The sequence below is a fragment of the Sesamum indicum genome, linkage group LG13, assembly GCF_026168435.1.
Source record: "Sesamum indicum cultivar Baizhima isolate 11 linkage group LG13, ASM2616843v1, whole genome shotgun sequence".
Classification (NCBI taxonomy): domain Eukaryota; kingdom Viridiplantae; phylum Streptophyta; class Magnoliopsida; order Lamiales; family Pedaliaceae; genus Sesamum; species Sesamum indicum.
The window spans coordinates 9,977,221-9,994,915 of NC_142669.1; the positions used below are offsets into that span (position 1 = coordinate 9,977,221).

At 34.4% G+C, this 17,695-nt stretch overlaps 3 protein-coding genes across 9 annotated transcripts; all 3 read right to left on the reverse strand.

Moving 5' to 3' along the window:
* On the reverse strand, window positions 1–5,112 carry LOC105176966 (GroES-like zinc-binding alcohol dehydrogenase family protein). Its single transcript, XM_011099967.3, has 7 exons — window positions 4,658–5,112; window positions 2,788–3,015; window positions 2,391–2,464; window positions 1,512–1,671; window positions 1,274–1,393; window positions 1,064–1,172; window positions 1–618 (listed from the first exon to the last, which is right to left on the reverse strand). Exons 1-7 carry the CDS (start codon window positions 4,889–4,891, stop codon window positions 437–439), a joined length of 1,107 nt encoding a protein of 368 aa, XP_011098269.1. The 5' UTR covers window positions 4,892–5,112; the 3' UTR covers window positions 1–436.
* Window positions 5,113–8,192: 3,080 nt separating this feature from the next.
* Window positions 8,193–13,578, reverse strand: SHH2 (DNA-BINDING TRANSCRIPTION FACTOR 2). Of its 4 annotated transcripts, none has more exons than XM_020698861.2 (10): window positions 13,404–13,578; window positions 12,459–12,544; window positions 12,323–12,368; window positions 11,988–12,246; window positions 11,817–11,861; window positions 11,009–11,072; window positions 10,852–10,903; window positions 9,771–9,914; window positions 9,551–9,670; window positions 8,193–9,377 (listed from the first exon to the last, which is right to left on the reverse strand). In XM_020698861.2, exons 1-10 carry the CDS (start codon window positions 13,455–13,457, stop codon window positions 9,063–9,065), a joined length of 1,185 nt encoding a protein of 394 aa, XP_020554520.1. In that variant the 5' UTR covers window positions 13,458–13,578; the 3' UTR covers window positions 8,193–9,062. The 4 variants fall into 4 exon arrangements, with proteins under 4 accessions (XP_020554520.1, XP_020554519.1, XP_011098268.1 ...); XM_020698860.2 differs by having other exon boundaries at window positions 11,009–11,087; XM_011099966.3 differs by having other exon boundaries at window positions 11,817–11,867; window positions 13,404–13,577.
* Window positions 13,579–14,911: 1,333 nt separating this feature from the next.
* On the reverse strand, window positions 14,912–17,192 carry LOC105176963 (transcription elongation factor 1 homolog). 4 transcript variants are annotated; one of them, XM_011099961.3, is made up of 6 exons: window positions 17,054–17,172; window positions 16,831–16,923; window positions 16,047–16,183; window positions 15,484–15,554; window positions 15,289–15,310; window positions 14,912–15,200 (listed from the first exon to the last, which is right to left on the reverse strand). In XM_011099961.3, the coding sequence occupies exons 3-6, from the start codon at window positions 16,157–16,159 to the stop codon at window positions 15,140–15,142; spliced, it is 267 nt and encodes an 88-aa protein (XP_011098263.1). In that variant the 5' UTR covers window positions 16,160–16,183; window positions 16,831–16,923; window positions 17,054–17,172; the 3' UTR covers window positions 14,912–15,139. The 4 variants fall into 4 exon arrangements, with proteins under 4 accessions (XP_011098263.1, XP_020554381.1, XP_011098262.1 ...); XM_020698722.2 differs by having other exon boundaries at window positions 16,734–16,923; XM_011099960.3 differs by lacking the exon at window positions 16,831–16,923 and having other exon boundaries at window positions 17,054–17,192.
* Window positions 17,193–17,695: the final 503 nt, after the last annotated feature.

The following is a 17,695-nucleotide window of genomic DNA, read 5'->3' on the forward strand; positions in this document are numbered from 1 at the left end:
TGCTATATGCTAGGTTCTAGGTTTTTCTAATTGCCGTTGTAAATTATTCTTAATTACAAATTTGTCATTAGTATAAGTTTCATAATCTTATTTTATCCGAACACAAACTTATTTTTAAAATAAGACCTGACATCTTATAAACTCTAAAAACATCTTATAAGATGTACGAGCTTATAAGATCTTTTAAACAAGCTTTAGCCAAACACCCTCTTGGTCGGATGTTAGTTGAAAGCCACAAAGTTCAAAATGCTCTAAGCATGTACAGATTTCGCCTACGTCTTCTTCGAGCCTTTCAACCACTGATGTTTCACCGTATGTGTCTGTTGTATGGGCACGAAGAGATTGCCGCATTACCCATTGTAAGAAATTCACATATCACTTTGCAGAAGGAAAGGTCAGATTTTCTGGGTTGATCAGTGGGATTTGTTGGTCTGAGCTAGTCAAGTTCTAGAACAACTTTACCAGAAATGATCCTTTTATCCTTGGCCTCATGGGCCTCTCTCACCTGCACAATTGGAAATGTCTTTTCCACAGGTACTTTCAGCTTGCCAACATCTGATAACCGTCGAATTTCATGTAAACCTTCAGCGTCAGCCCTCATGTAAGTCCACGAATATTCTGTGGCAAATTATAAGCACGAGTTAATAGGGTGAAATTAAGGAAAATGTAGATAAAGATTGAGGCAGAGTTCAACAAACTCTTATCCTGCCTGGTCTAATACCGTTCTATCAACTGGCCGATGCATATTAATTAACTTCACATAAAAAGCAAAATTATCACCATATGATGGGAAGAAAATTGAAGTAATATTCGTAGTTCCAAAATGATGACCATAGATAAAACAGTTGACGTAAACGAACAGAAAGATCTGAGCTGGCTAAGAAGAACAAGAGCCAGCAAAAGCATGAGGAAAGATTTCAAGAGTACTATTTCAGTGCAAATAAATCAGCACCAGCCATGGATGGGATCAAGATAATTCAATCGAGCATAAACTACTTTCAAATGGATTTTTCTTATTTGTGTTATTTTAGCCACTGACTTGAAAGGGTTATGCTTAACACACCTATTCCATGTGAAAAACGATATTGAATTTGCTTCGATGCTAACATCGCTGTTGCAATAGGAATTCCAATTGCTAGTCCATACATATCAGCGAGGGATGCAGCTTCTCCCTATCAAAGAACCAAAACTATGTAAGATTACAAATTTAACAGAGAGGAACAAAGGACAGTCATTCCTTTTGGAACAAATTGAGGTTGCTTATCTCACATACCTGTAATGTCATGTAATGCCCCCCTCTCTTCAAAAGATTGATGCCCATTCTCTCTGTTTCAGGTACACCAATCGTGTCCAGCACAGCATCAAAATACCCCTTTATTGATGCTTCATAATCCTGTAAATTTGGAGCATGTGATGAACTGATAAGGGACGATAACTGAAGACAGAGAAAAGTTGGTTGCAATCCTAATGAAGGTGTCAAACAAGTATTCAAGATTTAATTACATCACGACCTCGCTGGTGTAGTCAACAGCCTGCTCAGCACCAGCAGCCAAGATGCGGTCTATACTTTCGCCTCCACATGTTGTAGAAACATGACATCCAACAGCAACTGCAAGCTGAATTGCAGAAAAGCCTACAGCTCCTCCTCCACCCACCACTAATACCCTTTGTCTTTGACAATGCAATTGAGATAACAAATTCAGACAGAAGCTAAGATGAGTAGATGTTACTGGACATAATACTATATTAGTGTTTCTTAGAATGTAATGCTAATTTACGTATCAAGAACTAGTCTCGACACAACCAACTCATGCTCATCAAGATCACATATTGACAAAGTCACCTAAATCTTGTTAAAGAAATTATAAGGAAAATCAAAATCAAGTCCATTCTAATCCACAAGTCAATCCATCATTTATCAAATCCAACTTTCATATGCCTAAACTAGCAAGTACAAAGAAGCGAAAGACTGTGCATGATTCAAGAGGTAGTTATTGATAGTGCATGCACATTTCATGGTTGAGAATACTACACTGGTCAGCAGAACAAGTGCTTCTAATTCTTCAAGTGTTTTACCTTCGGTATTTAATTTAGTAACAAGCTGAAAGACAAAAGTAAACAATCTAACCAAGAAGACCTCCAAATGCTATTCCCATATTAATTAATCTTAAAAAATTTAGGGAAGATAATGGAGACAGCAACTAAAAAAAGAAATTGACACTCTGGTTAGTGCACATCTAGAAAGGTATTTAGAGACTTCCTTTCTCCCGTTATTTCATCTTTGCTTACCTACTTATCCTTCATGCTTAAAAGCATTCACAAGTGGCATTAGAGAATCCATGAAAAGGTCATTTACATTAGAAAATTCATGAAGATATTAAAGAACATACCCCTGTTTTATCCTTGCCGTACTTCTCAGTGCGCGCCAAGCGGTCAGAGCAGCAAAGGGGATAGCGCTAGCTTCCTGTTGATAGCAAAAACATGTAAGTAGTCATGCCCAGGAGTGTAGAAGCATCTACGAGGGAAAATGCAAGGCTGACAACAAATGGACAATCTGGAACCAGAAAAAAGTAAAATGAAGCAATAGGAGGAAAGATAACTGTAGGACAATCCTAGGGCCCGATAAATATTATTACAGATTTTGGTATTATAATCTATGAAATGGTTCGTTATCAGGACTTGCACAGACTTCACGAATTTTTTATCATTAATAAAGCTCACAGAGAAAAAGGAATACTATAGTCAAAAGTTGAATGTCCCCACAAAGCTGCATGCTACAATACCTACCACATGTGAAATTGATTCTGGCTTCAGGGTAAGTTCGTCTTCTGCAAGAATGGCATAGTCAGTATAAGTACCCCTCACTGCAGTAGGATGCAAAGCGCCAAACACTTCCTGCCCAACAGTGAGTGATCGGACAGAGTTTCCAACAGCTGCAATCTCACCACTAATATCACGGCCTAAGATTACTGGAAGAAGTGGTTCATATATTGAACGGCCATAGCCCGCGCGCATCTGGAAAATATTGAATTTAAACAGTGAGCATAGCACAAACTAATGTATGCATTTAATAATATTGAACTAGTCACTTAGATGCATCCATTAGCTCTCAAGATATATATAAATATATTAAAAAAAAAAAAAAAACAGAGTTTCAAACCATAGTTATATATACAAGCCAACGTCCAAGTGAATTTTTTGTAGTGTTTGTCTTATAAAATTGATGAAACGGACAATTAGTACTGATACAAACAAGTTGATCATGTAGTGATAAAATAATGATCTTGCTTGCTCTCCCCCCATAACCAAGAAGCCAGTCACCTGGCTTGCATACGCGAAAAAAGTTATGTGTAAAGCTCCACAAAACTCTTTCTGCACTCTGCATCTTTATTATAACTTCACAGACCATGATATGCTAGTCAACATGACTAAGACTACTCTCACAGAAAACAAACCTATAACAAAGGTTACTTTGGGCCTAAACTCCCTTTAGTGCCTTAACTGACCATTATGCAGTAACACTGAGCACCTTCTCAAGATCTTGATGGTTTCACATAAGCAGAAGAAAATTTCAGAGCCAGAATTAAGCTGACAGTTCAACCAGCTTCTGAAACTGAGAATTGCGGAAACTCCGTCCCATTGATGACCATATATCATCTAAGATTCTAAATTCCTGTATAGGTCCATCTTTGTGCAGGTATTAATTTCACTAACCCCTTTCCTTTTTCCACTTTTTAATTGGGTGCTTTCCTTCCATGCTCACTCAAAATAAAGGCAGTTTTACAATCTTAGATTGGCACCATCCCGATGTCTGGAAAATCATGAAGGTGACTTTGGACCCTAGCTTATAGTAACAGAAAGGAGAAAGAAAGGCAAATGATTATGTGTTAAGTTCATATCCTATATTTTTTCTTTTAATTTCTATTCAAATTTGTTATAGGCATAACAAAAATTAGATTTTTATGATGTTCAATGTAAACTCAAACTAAAACTGAACAAATTATAAAACCAACTTATATTTTTACTAAATTTTGATCAAATCAGGACCAAGTAAACTTTGTTCTAAACTTCCTTGATCAAGCCAAAATGGATACAGTTGATCCATAAGAATAATCATTGTAACCAAGCACAATCATAAAATCCTATTGTAGCTTACAAATTCTTCTTCATTCTTATCTTATTCAATAATCAGATGACTGTAAGTTTATCTAGTTCTCCAACTTATAAGTCGGATATCCTATTTCTCTCCCTTCTGAAATCAATTTAGCAAAGCCCCAGTGACTTCTCCCACAGAAGGAAATACCGTTACATTTCTATACCTGAGCCACAATCATCTTCGAATGATGTATCTAGGACAATATTCACAATATCAGTATAATGTTTGGCATGATCAATCAGAAACTACATTTAGCAAAGACAGCTCAACAAGTTAACTGACTACTTTATATTAATGTAAGTAACTATACCATCTAACTCTCCAAAAAGAAATCACACAGCATCAAGTCTCAGATTCCATAAATCTTCATTCGGTTCCGATATATATTGTGATCAATCAAAACACAAATATAAGTAATCAGAAATATGAAACTCAAACACAACTAAATTCAGAAATTTGAATCAAAATAACAAAAATGAGCGACAAAAATTCGCAACTGACTCTGGTATCAAGCGGATTGACGGAGACGGCGCGAGCGCGAACAAGGACCTCATTAGGCTTGAGATTAGGAACATCCACATCGTCTCGGAGCTCCAGCACCTCGGGTCCGCCGAACCGCGGCAACAACACCGCTCTACAGCTCGTCACCATACTCCTCCGCAGCTCACCAACCCCTGTCTTTGACATTCCACCATTGAGTACCATCTCGCTGCTCCTCCGCAACAGCGACCGCATGTTTGATGATGCAAATTCAACTGAATGTAATTTACTCTACTAAGGAGAATCGGAAAAGTCGGAGTAGCTAATGCTAATCGACCTTCATTAGAGAATTTGTGCGTGCTATAGAGAGTAAAAGTTCCAGTGGAAACTCAGAGAAGCGGAATGACGTGTGTCTGTTGCCATCCACAGAAGGGTTTCTCCCTTTTACAGCGTCGTGGGCACCGTTTAAACTGTGAAGTATTGGACCCTACTCCCTACTATGTATTACTAGCTTTTTTTAGTGTACGATTTCATATAATTATACATAAATTTTTTATAATTTAAAATTTATATTTAATACTTTTTAAATTTATTTTCATCTAAAAAGTAAGTCTGTTCGTTAGTAAAATTTTATCAAATTTGTTTATATTAATCAAAAAAATTAAATAAAAATCCATATTTACTCTCGATTGACTTATTATTGATTTGTAGGTCAAATTCTTTTTACGACCAAATTGTTCTTATACATTTTCACACATTAATGCACATAATGATGTACATATCTTCACTCTTATAAGATGGTTTAGTCGGAAAAAATTCATCTGACCTGCAATAAATCATAATAAGTCGATGAAGGATAGATATCTTTTCATTCAGTTCTTTTATTAATATCAACAAATTCAATGAGTTTTGCTTAACAAAAGGATTTAGACGAAAGTAAACACATAGATACTAGATGTAATTTTTCAAACCACATGGGATCGCGTATAATAACCAAATTTCAGGGGAAGAGAGTATAATTATCCCTATTTTTATTTTCATTTATAATATATTATAAAACATAAAATTTTATTTATTATATGCACACAACAACAACGTGCCACGAAAAGAAAAGAGAGTATTTCATCCAGAATCACTCTGAGAATGTACTTAATATTCAGAATACTAACTCTTCATGGCATGTTATTCTTGCATGTTTAAATAAACAATTTTTCAAGAATTAAAATATATTATAAATCATTCAATTTTAAAGTGTAAAAAAATAAAATACATATTAAATCATCTATTTTTTTAAATTAACGTAATTAATAAATATAAAATTATAAAAGTATATTGAATATAGAAAGAAATTTAAATTATTTTACTAAAAAAATTTACCTAGAAAAAAGGAGTGAATTTTTTGAATAAAAATAAGCAATGGTACATCTATCTAAATTTAAACAAAAAATATGTTTTTAAGTGGAAAATATTTTTTTTAATTATTATTTTACATGAAAGCAAAATTTTAATTGTATTACTAACTAAATCATTCAAAAAATTAAATCTGGTAAATCTTTTTTATAATGATAAATCATCATATAAATAGAAATAAAGTATATAAACCAACAAATACATTTAAAAAAAAAAGAAATAAACAAAAAAAAATCAACTTAATTTCTTATCAATATAATAAAAAAATTGGTATAATGGTGTTGTAATGACGTGGAGTCGCTTTATTAAAAAAATATAATTATCATTAATTTTTAAAATTACATAATTAAAAATATAATTACTGTATTTAAAAATTGGTGTAGCAGTTTCACTAACCACTGTTGTACGTCCAGATGATTTTTCTGTTTTATATCAATATTGATAAAATAAATATATTGCTTTTTATAAAATTAATACTTCTTTTTTAGACTATGTAATATATTATTAGAACAATATAAAATATATTAGTTAATTAATATTATGACAACCCCTGTAATTTCATACTTGATTATGCAAATGTAAAGTATAGATAAATTTCAAAATTAATTATTTTTAAATTGATGAAGAAATCAAAAAAATATTCAATTGGTATAATGAGTAACCAGATGAAATACTATATTGTAGTGGAACTAAAAGCTACAGAATTATAGTTTTTATCCAAACATAATTTTGATGAAATTTAATTCTAAAAGTGACTGTAAAAACTAGGTGTGGTAAATAGACGGGTTGGGTTTAAAATGAATTGAATTAACGAGTTTTAAATGGGTCGAGTTGGGTTGATGATACCCATTTTTTATATTTAATAATAATAATAATAAGATGACAATATATTTAATACAATTTGTAATATAATATAAAAAGATTAAATTTGTGTTATTCATTATATATAGAAAGTAATCAGATTATATTAAAAATTTATTTGTTAAATATAAAATTAAAAACTTGTAAAATATCAAAAAATACTGCATTTTTTTTAAACAAATTATGAGATGAATAGTTCTGCAATCAATTTCTCTGTGATTCTTTCTCATTAATTTAAAAAATAATAATTTACTAAATAAATTTTGAATTATAAAAATGTGAAAAGTAGTTAGTAATATATAGGATAATCAAATCAATTCTGATGAACTTAAGCCTCATCACCAACCCATATATATCACTAATCCACTTAAAATTTATCGCCAACCCATATAGAACCCATCATTAACCCACTTAAAACTCATCACCGACATCATGTAAAACCCATAATGAACTTATGATTAAAAATTTATATTACTAAAATCACTTTTGATAACTAATAAAAAATTAAACATGAAAAACCTAAAATGGACCCATTTATTTAAATTTATTTAAACAAAACCGCTGAACCTATATTTAAAACGTTAAAACCCGACCCAACCCAAAACTAAATGGATTAGATTGGAACCATAGTTTTCACCCATATTACAATCCCTAGTAAAAACCAAATTGTACAAAAAAATTACGTATATACTCAAAACTGCATGTTTAACTTCCTCAAACGTAGAGTCAAACAGGCGCTAATAATTTTAAGGAATTGCAATAATAGAAACAAGGATTTCTGTTTCATATGCGACTAATTTGCGGTTGTAATTCGCTTGTGTTCATTAAAACATTTAAATTTTGTACATTTGAATAAAATGAAACTTAATTATAAGACAGATTTAAATCTGTTTCTCCCCAACTAACTCTGGCTTCCTCTTGAGTTCATTTCTAGGATTTCACTCTTTTCCCAAATGGTTACATATGTATGTTATAAATTGAGGGATCATTACACTATTTTCTGTTGAAGTTTGGTGGTATAAATATATGTAGATTTTCTATGGTTTGAAAAACTACATCTAATACTCTCAATGTTTATTTCTATCTAAAACTACATAAGATCTACGTGTAATTACACGGAGTGGACATCATAATTATCCCTAAAATAAAAACAAAAAGCTAGACTCATTTGGCGCCATAGAGTCCTGGGAAAGCCAAGACAGGCTGAGCAAAATGCTGAACAAGCTAACAGCAGACACACAATGTCAAACTGATCAAGCTTTGATCAAATGGGGAAAATCTTACCTGAACAGGCGACAATATAATCTGTATTTTGCTGATATGATAGTATGATACAGTTCCACTGTTTGGTCTTTTCAGGCCTGATGCACATAAAAATATGCCACTCAACATGTATCATAGTACATGTAAAATGTATCAGAAATAGGCTAGAGCATCCAGCGGGTATATCACCTACAGTATACCAGGTCATCGGTTGAGTGTATCACCTATAGTACTGGGTTCAAAACATCTTTCTCGACTATACATGTATCAGCAAATTAACAGGCATTTCAAGCTAACATCAACCTTTATCAGCGCCTGGCAACGGTTTCTATAACATACTCTGAAGTAACTGACACGGTCCTTCTAACACCGGCAGAAACCAAGTTGAAAAATCAGTCATCGCCTCCCACAAGCACATTTCAGCTTTCAGCAACATTCGGGAGATGAAACCCAATGTAGCATCTCATAAGTTACTGCCCTCTGCACAAACTTCAAGCACCAAAACCCACGTATATCTGAATTGGACACTCAAGTAGCTTAGAAACCAATATTTTGCTTGGTGCATGCTTGTATTGGCCCGACATCTAGAGAAGACTTCACCACGAAAAATACATAGAATTTCTTAGCAAAGTTGATAAAGGTATTCACATAAAGAGCAGATAACTTCCAAAGACCTAGCAGAAGAGATTATCTGACTAATCATTCACATGCCAATGGGTTATGACGTAAACTCCATTGACTATAGTTGCAGGAACTCGAACTATTTTAAGAGCATAATACAAACAACAGTTATAGTTCAAACTAAATTGTTAACATGAAATGTTTCCCCATCTACCCTTGCTGTATACTTGGACTTCACCCATCAGTACCAGTCATTTACCATAGTAGCATGTCAAGAATTTGAGTTTCCAACAGCGGGTGAATTTCCAGCATCAGAAATCTTAGATGTTAGTAATTTAGATTCAGAGGCTGCAGGAACATTGGTAAGAATAGCTGGATTTGTCATTGATCTAGTATCTATGCGCTCCTCAGGCTTGGGCTGCTTTTGTGTTGCTCCACCAGTGGCATCGACCTTCAAAACATTATTCCCTACTTGAGGGTCTATCCCCATTTTCTGTGGATTCATATTTGCCGACATAGCATGAAGTTGCTGCAACCTATAATCTGTTTCAGGCCGACGGCAAATCTTCCTGAGCGGAACTATTTCCTAGAGAAGAGAAGCGGAATGTGGAGGTATAGTCAATGAAAAAATGTGTCAAATCAGAATCTGAAAGTTCGAATGATGTTCTGCAGACTTGGAGTTAAATAAATAACCCCAAAGTATATTTCCAACAGCAATCAAGAAAACCTGCCTATTCATCTTAAGAGTGCACAGATTACCTCGGATTGATCGTGATCATATCGCACCAGAAACCTACAACGACAGCCTCTTACATCATGCCTCCGCCTTTGTGCATCAAGAACATGTGCATCAAAGTATAGGGCTTGTTCTTTACCTTCCTAAAAAGAAAAGATATTAAGAAGATAATCTCACAGATCTAGCAAAGTAAATTTCCATAAACTCCCAACAGCAATTTTTCCAAATATCTATTTGATGCACCTGAAAGCAAAGTATCAAATCTCCAGGGAGAACAGCCACACACTCTGATGATTCACATGGGAGTGATCGTTGTCTCACATGCCTGCGAATGTTGACCCATTCGTCCTCTTCTGGTCCAAAACCAGCAAAACGAACCAGAGCTTCCTGACGTGGCAACATAATGCATCATGATAAGCAAATAATGACAAGACTATCTATGTACTTGAACCATGTTTAAGCTCCATCATACTCAATTATGATGAAACCGAGTTTACTAACAATTCAAACCAAATCGAGCTTAAGCCAATGGTCAAGGCCTGAATCTAAGTTTGCCCCCGTGTCAACAAAAGGGTGGCCAGGTTTGGTTAGGCCTCACCTCAAACTGAATCCTAGAAGGAATATGAACTATACAAGTAAACCGTAAAAAATTTCTAATGAACAAAACATATGGAACTCATGCTTCAATTATTCAGATATTTGAGAGAATCTTATACTTTATTCTATGGTCTTTTTACCTGACACAAGATCCTTGAATTCGCAAACCGCTATAAATAAATCTCCCCAAGCTTAAAGATCTCGTTTTGTTTCAAAGTAAGCATCAGTACTCTTCCAAATTCAAGTATTGAGAAGAAAGCTCGTCTAGTTCAAGCCAAGTGCGAACACAAGGATACAGCCAGCTGGCTTGATTGACACTAAATGCAGAAAGTACTATGGGTTTATCCATGTAGGTGCCGACTACTAAAACACAAGGTTTAGTAGCAAATGAATCTCACTACAGTTCATCACGAAAAGATTGGACAGTGGGATTAATAAGACAGTAACATCGGAAAGAAAAAGATCGAGATGCTGACCAATCACCCTAATGGAAGAACATCCAGACATCAAAAAGACCATAAAGTACTTCTGCACCAAGGGCAATCACAGTGACAAATCTCATCTACATTGCACATAGACCCGCCGGAGACCATCGAAAATTCAGAAAATCAAAAGAAATCAAACAAGCAGACGTAACCATTGATAATCAAGGATGACCAAGCAATCAAACAAGCAGAAAACCTTCCTTCTAAGAAATCAAAAAGGGTGATAAGCTTCAAGAAATTACCGGATCTCCAGTCTCTAATGATCTATGTGACAGAAAAGATGCAACATCGTACCTGAAATAGTGAGAAATCCTTTATGCTTTACTGCTAAGGGGAAGCAGCAGGTATATCTTATAAGCAAATGAAACATTTCAACCAAAAATTAAAGCAATGTCTAACCATGCACCATCCCTGGCAGATTTGGCTTCAAACTCCATCTGAGTATTCTCTGAACCATTCCTGCCTGCATTTTGTGCAGCTGATAAGAAATAAGTAAGTATAATTAATCCGTGATGATATTATGAAAACATAGATAGTTTAGACGTCCTTGAGGATCAGTGTCCAAAAGAAGAAAATAGAGAGACAAAGTGGTACAGGCAGGTGAGTCAGAAAGCCAGTAAAGTACAAGAAAGAGAGCAGCATGTAGAATGTTTACTATCAAGATAATTGCACTGCTTGTAATATTTACTAGACCATCCAAACATCCTGATATATCTCTGGATTAGGCACTTAAGTGCGCAGAAAGCATAAGTGCAAAAGTGGAAATCTTTGATGACAACAGTTAATAGCAACAACACATTAGCTGTCATTCTGTTCTACAGGGACTATTTGTATTCGGTTTTGGAAATAAATAAAGGCTGAAAAATGTTGATAAGGTAAGAGGCACAAAGGGTGAAAAGAATAAATAAACAATGAAAATTTTCAAAGATCTTGTGCAGTACACACTGATAAATGGGACAAAAAAGAAGAGTAGATACTTTTTTCACATTTTAGTTTACCCAATTCGGGAATGAAGTTAACACTGGACGCACTCGCTAAAAGCTCCGATGCAAGCCAAGAATGAGAATGTACAAAGATATGGAAGATGGAGAAGGGAGGAGATAAGAAGCAACTATGTGCTCTCATAATGACGATAGACATGCAAATAGTCTCCATATCAAAAGGTTGAGAAGCAGAGGAGAGCATTTTCAGCATTTTGGCAGCTTACCTGATGGAGCAGGAAGAGGATGAGGGGCTTGAGGAATACTTCTCACTGAAGCTGGATGAAAACATGATGAAAGTTAAAACCAGGTAAAAGGAGAATAATGAAATGATGAAGCGGTAAATAGCAGGAAAGGAAATAATTTAATATCTTTAACATCAGATGATTTGATATTACATGAAGGAGCAGGCTGTGCTTGAGGAGCCTGAGGATGAGGAGCCTGAGGTTGAGGAATCTGTGGTTGAGGAACCTGTGGTTGAGGAACCTGTGGTTGAGTAACCGGTGGTTGAGGGCCTTGAGATTGAGGAACCTGTGGTACACTTTTTACAGCTTGCTCATCTCGAGGCACCGGCATCATGTTCACCTGCCCAGGAACAGAAGCCCTAGCTGCTTTCGCTCTAAGTGCATATCGCCTATTCTGAAACCAGTTCCAAACCTGTAGCATATAATTGAAGTTATTGACGGCTTCTAATAGATATTAGAAGCATGTGTACAAGGGAAAAGTCTATTACTTGTTTCACTGAAACTTCCACCTTTCCGGCTCGTTCAGCAGAGGAACTATCAACAGATATCACTCACATCTCAGTTAATTACGAGATTGGTAAAGACTGAACTAATTGAATTTTCAGGAACATTGTATCTGCTTACCTAAACCTCTGAGCAAGAGCCTCGAGTATCTCGCGTGCAGGCACTGCACAATTGTGTGCTTGCAGAATAGCCTCCATTTCTCCAACCTTTGAAATAACCAAAAGGGAAAGAAAAATTAGGTTGCAAGTACAAACTGTTTCTCCAAACAGAACGTAACTCTTTAAATGCCTGAATCATTGTCGAATTTATATGAGCTATTATGCTCGAAACCACTGGACACGTGGAGGGAAAAAACAGAAATTATAGTAGGTTTAACTTTTTTTTTAGCATCCCATTTTGTTTGAAGGCAATTCATCTGTTGCATCTCTTAGCACCTGGCGGACCATCCATAAACCAATAAGCCAAATGTACTTTAAAGATGATAAAATCTTTTTTCACAAAAGAGAGGCTGAGCAAGGAAACATTTGAATTGCCGGTAGAAGCAGCACGGTATCTACGCATTCATTCATCATGTGAAAAAGAAGATACCATTCTGACCCCATTTAAACAAAAGTCGGAAAAATCAAATTGCAAACACCTAACGATCTCAGTACCAATACCGATACCTTCCTGCTCTATAACAACTGCATTGCTTTTGCTTCAACTGAACTGAATCACTTCAAAGTTGCAAATAAAGCATTTACAAGAAAACAAAAATTACAACACCATCAACACAGCAGGAATGAGCTATACACACCACACAGCATATCCTTTACTCTAAGACAACCCCAGCAACCATACGTTCAAGTATAAAAAATTTTAAGTGTCCGAGTGAGCACTATCCATCAACGGCAACCGAAATCAAAAATTAAAAAACAAAACCATAAGTACACATTATACAAAAACTTGAGGAAATTTTTAAGCAGGCGAGAAACGGAAAAGGGAAAAAGAAATCACCCCCACATGAAAAAAAAAACCAAAAAAGAGCAAAATTAACAAGAAAGGAAGAGGGTTTCTGTGGCTAACCTCGACAGGGTTAAAGCGGAAAGAGGGACCACCGTTGCTCGGCGGCCGACCCATCGGCTTTCTGATTATACAAATTATTATTTCCGAGAAAAAGCAGACAGAATTGGAACCCGGTTGAACGGTACGACAGTAGAAAGAAGGTGAAATAAAAATAGACCCTCTTCACATAGTTTTCTTGGAAGACATAAGGGTGTGTTTGGTAAGTTTGCAACGTTTGAAAATAAAAGTGGAAAGAAAATTGGACGGATTAAATATATTTACTATTCCTAAGTATTTATAATTTTATCAAAAATTTGTGAAAAATAATCGAGAATTGTTTGTAGCTTTTGGCTTAATTATAAGTTTGTAACGGCTTAAAAATAATTATTTGTCAATTTATTATTGGGAATAAGTAAAAAATAGTATTTTGATGTATATCATCTATTTTTGATCAATTTGAATTAATGTGATTTAAATTAAAGGTTATAAATACTTTTTTATTAATTTCTATATTATTATAAAATTATAAATATTAAATTATTTTTTCAAACACTCTTTTTACTTCAACTTTTTTCTTTCCACTTTTATTTTCAAAAGAGCTCTTAATTTTTCAATTTTGCCTAAGTTATGATTTTGTCTATAGTTTATTCTCACCGTAAAAGTAAAAATTTATTACAAACACCATTTATCTTAAAAATTTGATTAATCGGCCAAATCAAAGTTTTGATTTATATTGAATATCAAAATTATAAATCAATAAATATTCTTTTCTACTTATCTTAAGCGATTGCAAACACAATCTATAATACAACTACCGACTAAAAGTGCTCAGCGGAGATGTATATTTAAATAATAAAGTAAGAATTCTATTTCTTTTTTTTCTAAATTTAGAACTTATCAAAGTAAAATAAAAATGATAAAAACACGTATAAGAAAAATGTAAATATAAGTTACATGTATGCATAGAGCCAAGTAATTTTTATTTTATTCGAGTAATTTATCATCACCTTTAAATGGGTCCAAGGCATATGTTTTGTACATAGTATTGAGTACTATTATTCCCTTCATTTTTCACTTGGTCAGTTTGTTTTCTGCTTTGGTTTTCAGTCAGTGCAACTCCATCACAACATTCTTGTGATATATATCACCTCCACATTTCTTAAGATTGTTTGTAATGACAGTGGATAAATTATAACAAGCTCTTTAAATGTTAGTATAATTATAAATATTACTTTTGTTATTTAAAAAAATAAAAAACAATACTGGGATGTTTGATGGTATCTGTACTCTGTTCTGTACGTTTTATGAACTACAATGTAACCTCTGCAGACATTGAACTCTTTTGTCATTCATGGTTTTAATCATTGAGAGAGATGACAATTTTGAAAATGACATTTTGCTTTCCATTTAAATCCTTGATACCCATTCTCAAGAACCTCAACCCCATCTCAAGGGGAATTCAGCACAATTAAGCAGAAATACAAATAGCACTTACTCCTTTTGCCAGTGGGAGGTCTTACACATCAAAATTTTGGCACTTAAGTGGCGATCTCTGTTATTGATGAGAAGCGACTGGAAAATATATCATTAAACACGCATCTCAATTAGTCCATAGATCTACAACTAGTCGTAGCAGTTTATATTCACAACATATTGTTTAAAGATACAGCAGACTCAGCCATCAAATATGCACCGAATTGGATGGCGGGCCTCACGTAAGCAAAGCAGTCTTTTGAGGGAACTAGAAGAATTCCTCTCTATGCATCATCATCGTCCGGATTGTTGACTCGTTCACACTCGTCAATCCATTCGCAATATCTGTACCCCAAAGAATACGGTAATTAGGATCCGAATGAGAATTAACTATTTTAAGAAAATGTACAAGTATGATTCGCCTTTTACTCACATGTCTATAGGCTCGGTCAATGCTGCAGGAGAATTGAGAAGGGAATGTCAGTTAACATTGAGAAATCAGAAAAGATAAACAGTGCGTATGACTACCAGGTAAATATAAAATGATAAGGAAGTGCTGACATCTCCTATAGTTGATATCAGGTGTTATGCAATAGAAATTCCTCTGCAGAAGAAATAAATAGTAAACCTGTTACATTGGTGCTAAAGCTCTCTTGACAAATACGGCAAGAAGCCTCACCAATCAAGTTCTTCATATCTCTGCAAGAAATAACAATATTTCATTACATATATGCACGCGTGAAGGACAAAAAGAAGGGCAGGAAGGAGAAGAAAAGAATTGTAAATAAGCGAATTAAAAAAATTGAACAGAGATTATAATGATGAAAAATTAACACTTATTATAATTTCGTACTGCACTAAAAACAAGTACATAGAACATATAACCTCCTCACAGGCATACATATTCCATGCATCCAGCGTACAAACAAAATTCATCAGATTAATCTGCTCGGACAACTGATATGGGCATCATAAACTTTTGTACAAGCACATGACTTAGCATCTGCCTTGACAAGAACATGACAACAATGAACCTCTTACCAACATCAAATCACATGCGACTAGAAGCATGACACTACTCATATTCAAGAAATATAAACCAAAAATCCCATAGTTCTTTATCAACTAAACATTTCATCACGTTGTGACCGCAGGAGACAGGGAAACAGGAGATAGCTTAGGGATACTTACATGCGGCATTCAACGCTAGTACCATGGTTACAGAATGGACAGCTGAAGACAGTGTCAAGTTTGTCCATCCGTTTCTTTGGTGGTGGCTTCGCCCTGGACTTCCTCTTACCCATATTTCAGTTGGGACTCCTCTAGTACTGTCATATTAGAAAATGTTAACTTCGACTTGAGCAAAAACCAGTTCAAGTACATTTGTTTCTAGACATACTAAGTTAATGGGAATTAAAAATTACACTACAAATACAGATACATGAGTACCAAAAATTCTTCCCTTCCAAAGTGTTATGATTGATTAACAGGTTTAATTACAATCATGTACAAACAGTAGTTTAGTCATACAGTCGCCATATAATGGTTATTGTTCCGAATTTCACTATCCTCCATGTTGAAAGTGTAAACTGTAGGCATAAACTAGAACTCAATGTCATCGAATACTCGGTTGTTTCCCTCTGGATTTGATAACATCACAGCTATAACATAAACACTAATTCACATGCAATGACCCACTCAAAAGAACTAAATTAAAAGGCGGAACCAACTCACAGACATAATTCCAGAGGGAAAAGAGCAAATTTCCAGAAAGTATGTCAAAATGTCAAACTCATCTTCTTTCTCACAACAAGTTTAAGAGTAATTTTCTGGAAATTCAACAGAACTTAGTGCAGAAATCATTGGCGATCCATTCACCATCTCAGAACACAAAAACGTGAATTGACTAAACGCGAAACTCCTAGATAATCGACCCAATATCCTTCAAAACAACGATCGAAACCGCGGAGAAGACCTCAAGTTGCTCGGTGCCGCAAAAAAATTACTTCAAATTACAGATATTAGAACCAAAGAAACCCTAGAACAATCAGACCAGCGATGTTCCAACCTACAACGCCAAGATAACACACAAATAACCATCTGCATATAATCGCAAAAATGAAAAATCAAGAAAAGCAACCCTAGAGGCCAAGAAGCTGAATACATCAAACACCATCGAAATGAAATACAAAGTTTACCTTCAAAATTGCTTTGTTTCCGTTTTTCGTAAGAAGCTCGCGCAAAGACGAAGTGAGAGAAGAGGCAGCACGGACCGTCAGTTCATATATATAGAGCATCAGGAACGTGAAGCAAACGCGAGATGCGATGCGCGTCGTTTTTGGTTTACCATCTCAAGTTAATATCAACCACCTCCTTTTCGAATTAAAATTAATAGAAAATAAAATCCAAAAGTATGAAATACTTATTCCAACCTCTAAAGTGTCCCTTTACATATATTTAAGGGTTAATTACACTTACATCCCCAATAAAAATATAAAATTATATTTTTTTCTCAATAAAATTTTAAAATTATATTTTTATTTTTTCAAAATTCTTTATTTGGCCCCTCGTTGTTAGAGCGAAAAATACTGATGTCAGCAAAATATATATATATATATATAAATGGAGTAAAGTTAATATTTTTTATATTTTTTTATAATACAAAATTATTGCATGAAAATATTAAATGAGAGACAAAATTAAAAATTTATATAAAAAATTCTTGCCAACGTTAGTATTTTTCAGTAAGACCTTAACAAAGGGAGGTCAAGTTAGATAGTAAATTATTGGAGGTAGCGTAAGTGTAATTTGAAACTTTTTCAGAAAAAATGTAATTCCGT

Excerpts from the sequence above, each read along its gene's own strand:
- LOC105176963 (XM_011099960.3), bottom strand. The coding sequence starts at position 16,159 with ATGGGTAAGAGGAAGTCCAGGGCGAAGCCACCACCAAAGAAACGGATG. Across the intron at positions 15,555-16,046 it reads ACTAGCGTTGAATGCCGCAT|AGATATGAAGAACTTGATTG; the intron begins GTAAGTATCCCT and ends TATTTCTTGCAG. Across the intron at positions 15,311-15,483 it reads CTTTAGCACCAATGTAACAG|CATTGACCGAGCCTATAGAC; the intron begins GTTTACTATTTA and ends ATTCTCCTGCAG.
- LOC105176966 (XM_011099967.3), bottom strand. The coding sequence starts at position 4,891 with ATGCGGTCGCTGTTGCGGAGGAGCAGCGAGATGGTACTCAATGGTGGA. Across the intron at positions 2,465-2,787 it reads CAGAATCAATTTCACATGTG|GAAGCTAGCGCTATCCCCTT; the intron begins GTAGGTATTGTA and ends TGCTATCAACAG. Across the intron at positions 1,672-2,390 it reads ACGGCAAGGATAAAACAGGG|ACAAAGGGTATTAGTGGTGG; the intron begins GTATGTTCTTTA and ends GCATTGTCAAAG.
- SHH2 (XM_011099964.3), bottom strand. The coding sequence starts at position 13,457 with ATGGGTCGGCCGCCGAGCAACGGTGGTCCCTCTTTCCGCTTTAACCCT. Across the intron at positions 12,369-12,458 it reads GCTCTTGCTCAGAGGTTTAG|TTCCTCTGCTGAACGAGCCG; the intron begins GTAAGCAGATAC and ends ATCTGTTGATAG. Across the intron at positions 9,378-9,550 it reads ATGATCACGATCAATCCGAG|GAAATAGTTCCGCTCAGGAA; the intron begins GTAATCTGTGCA and ends TCTCTTCTCTAG.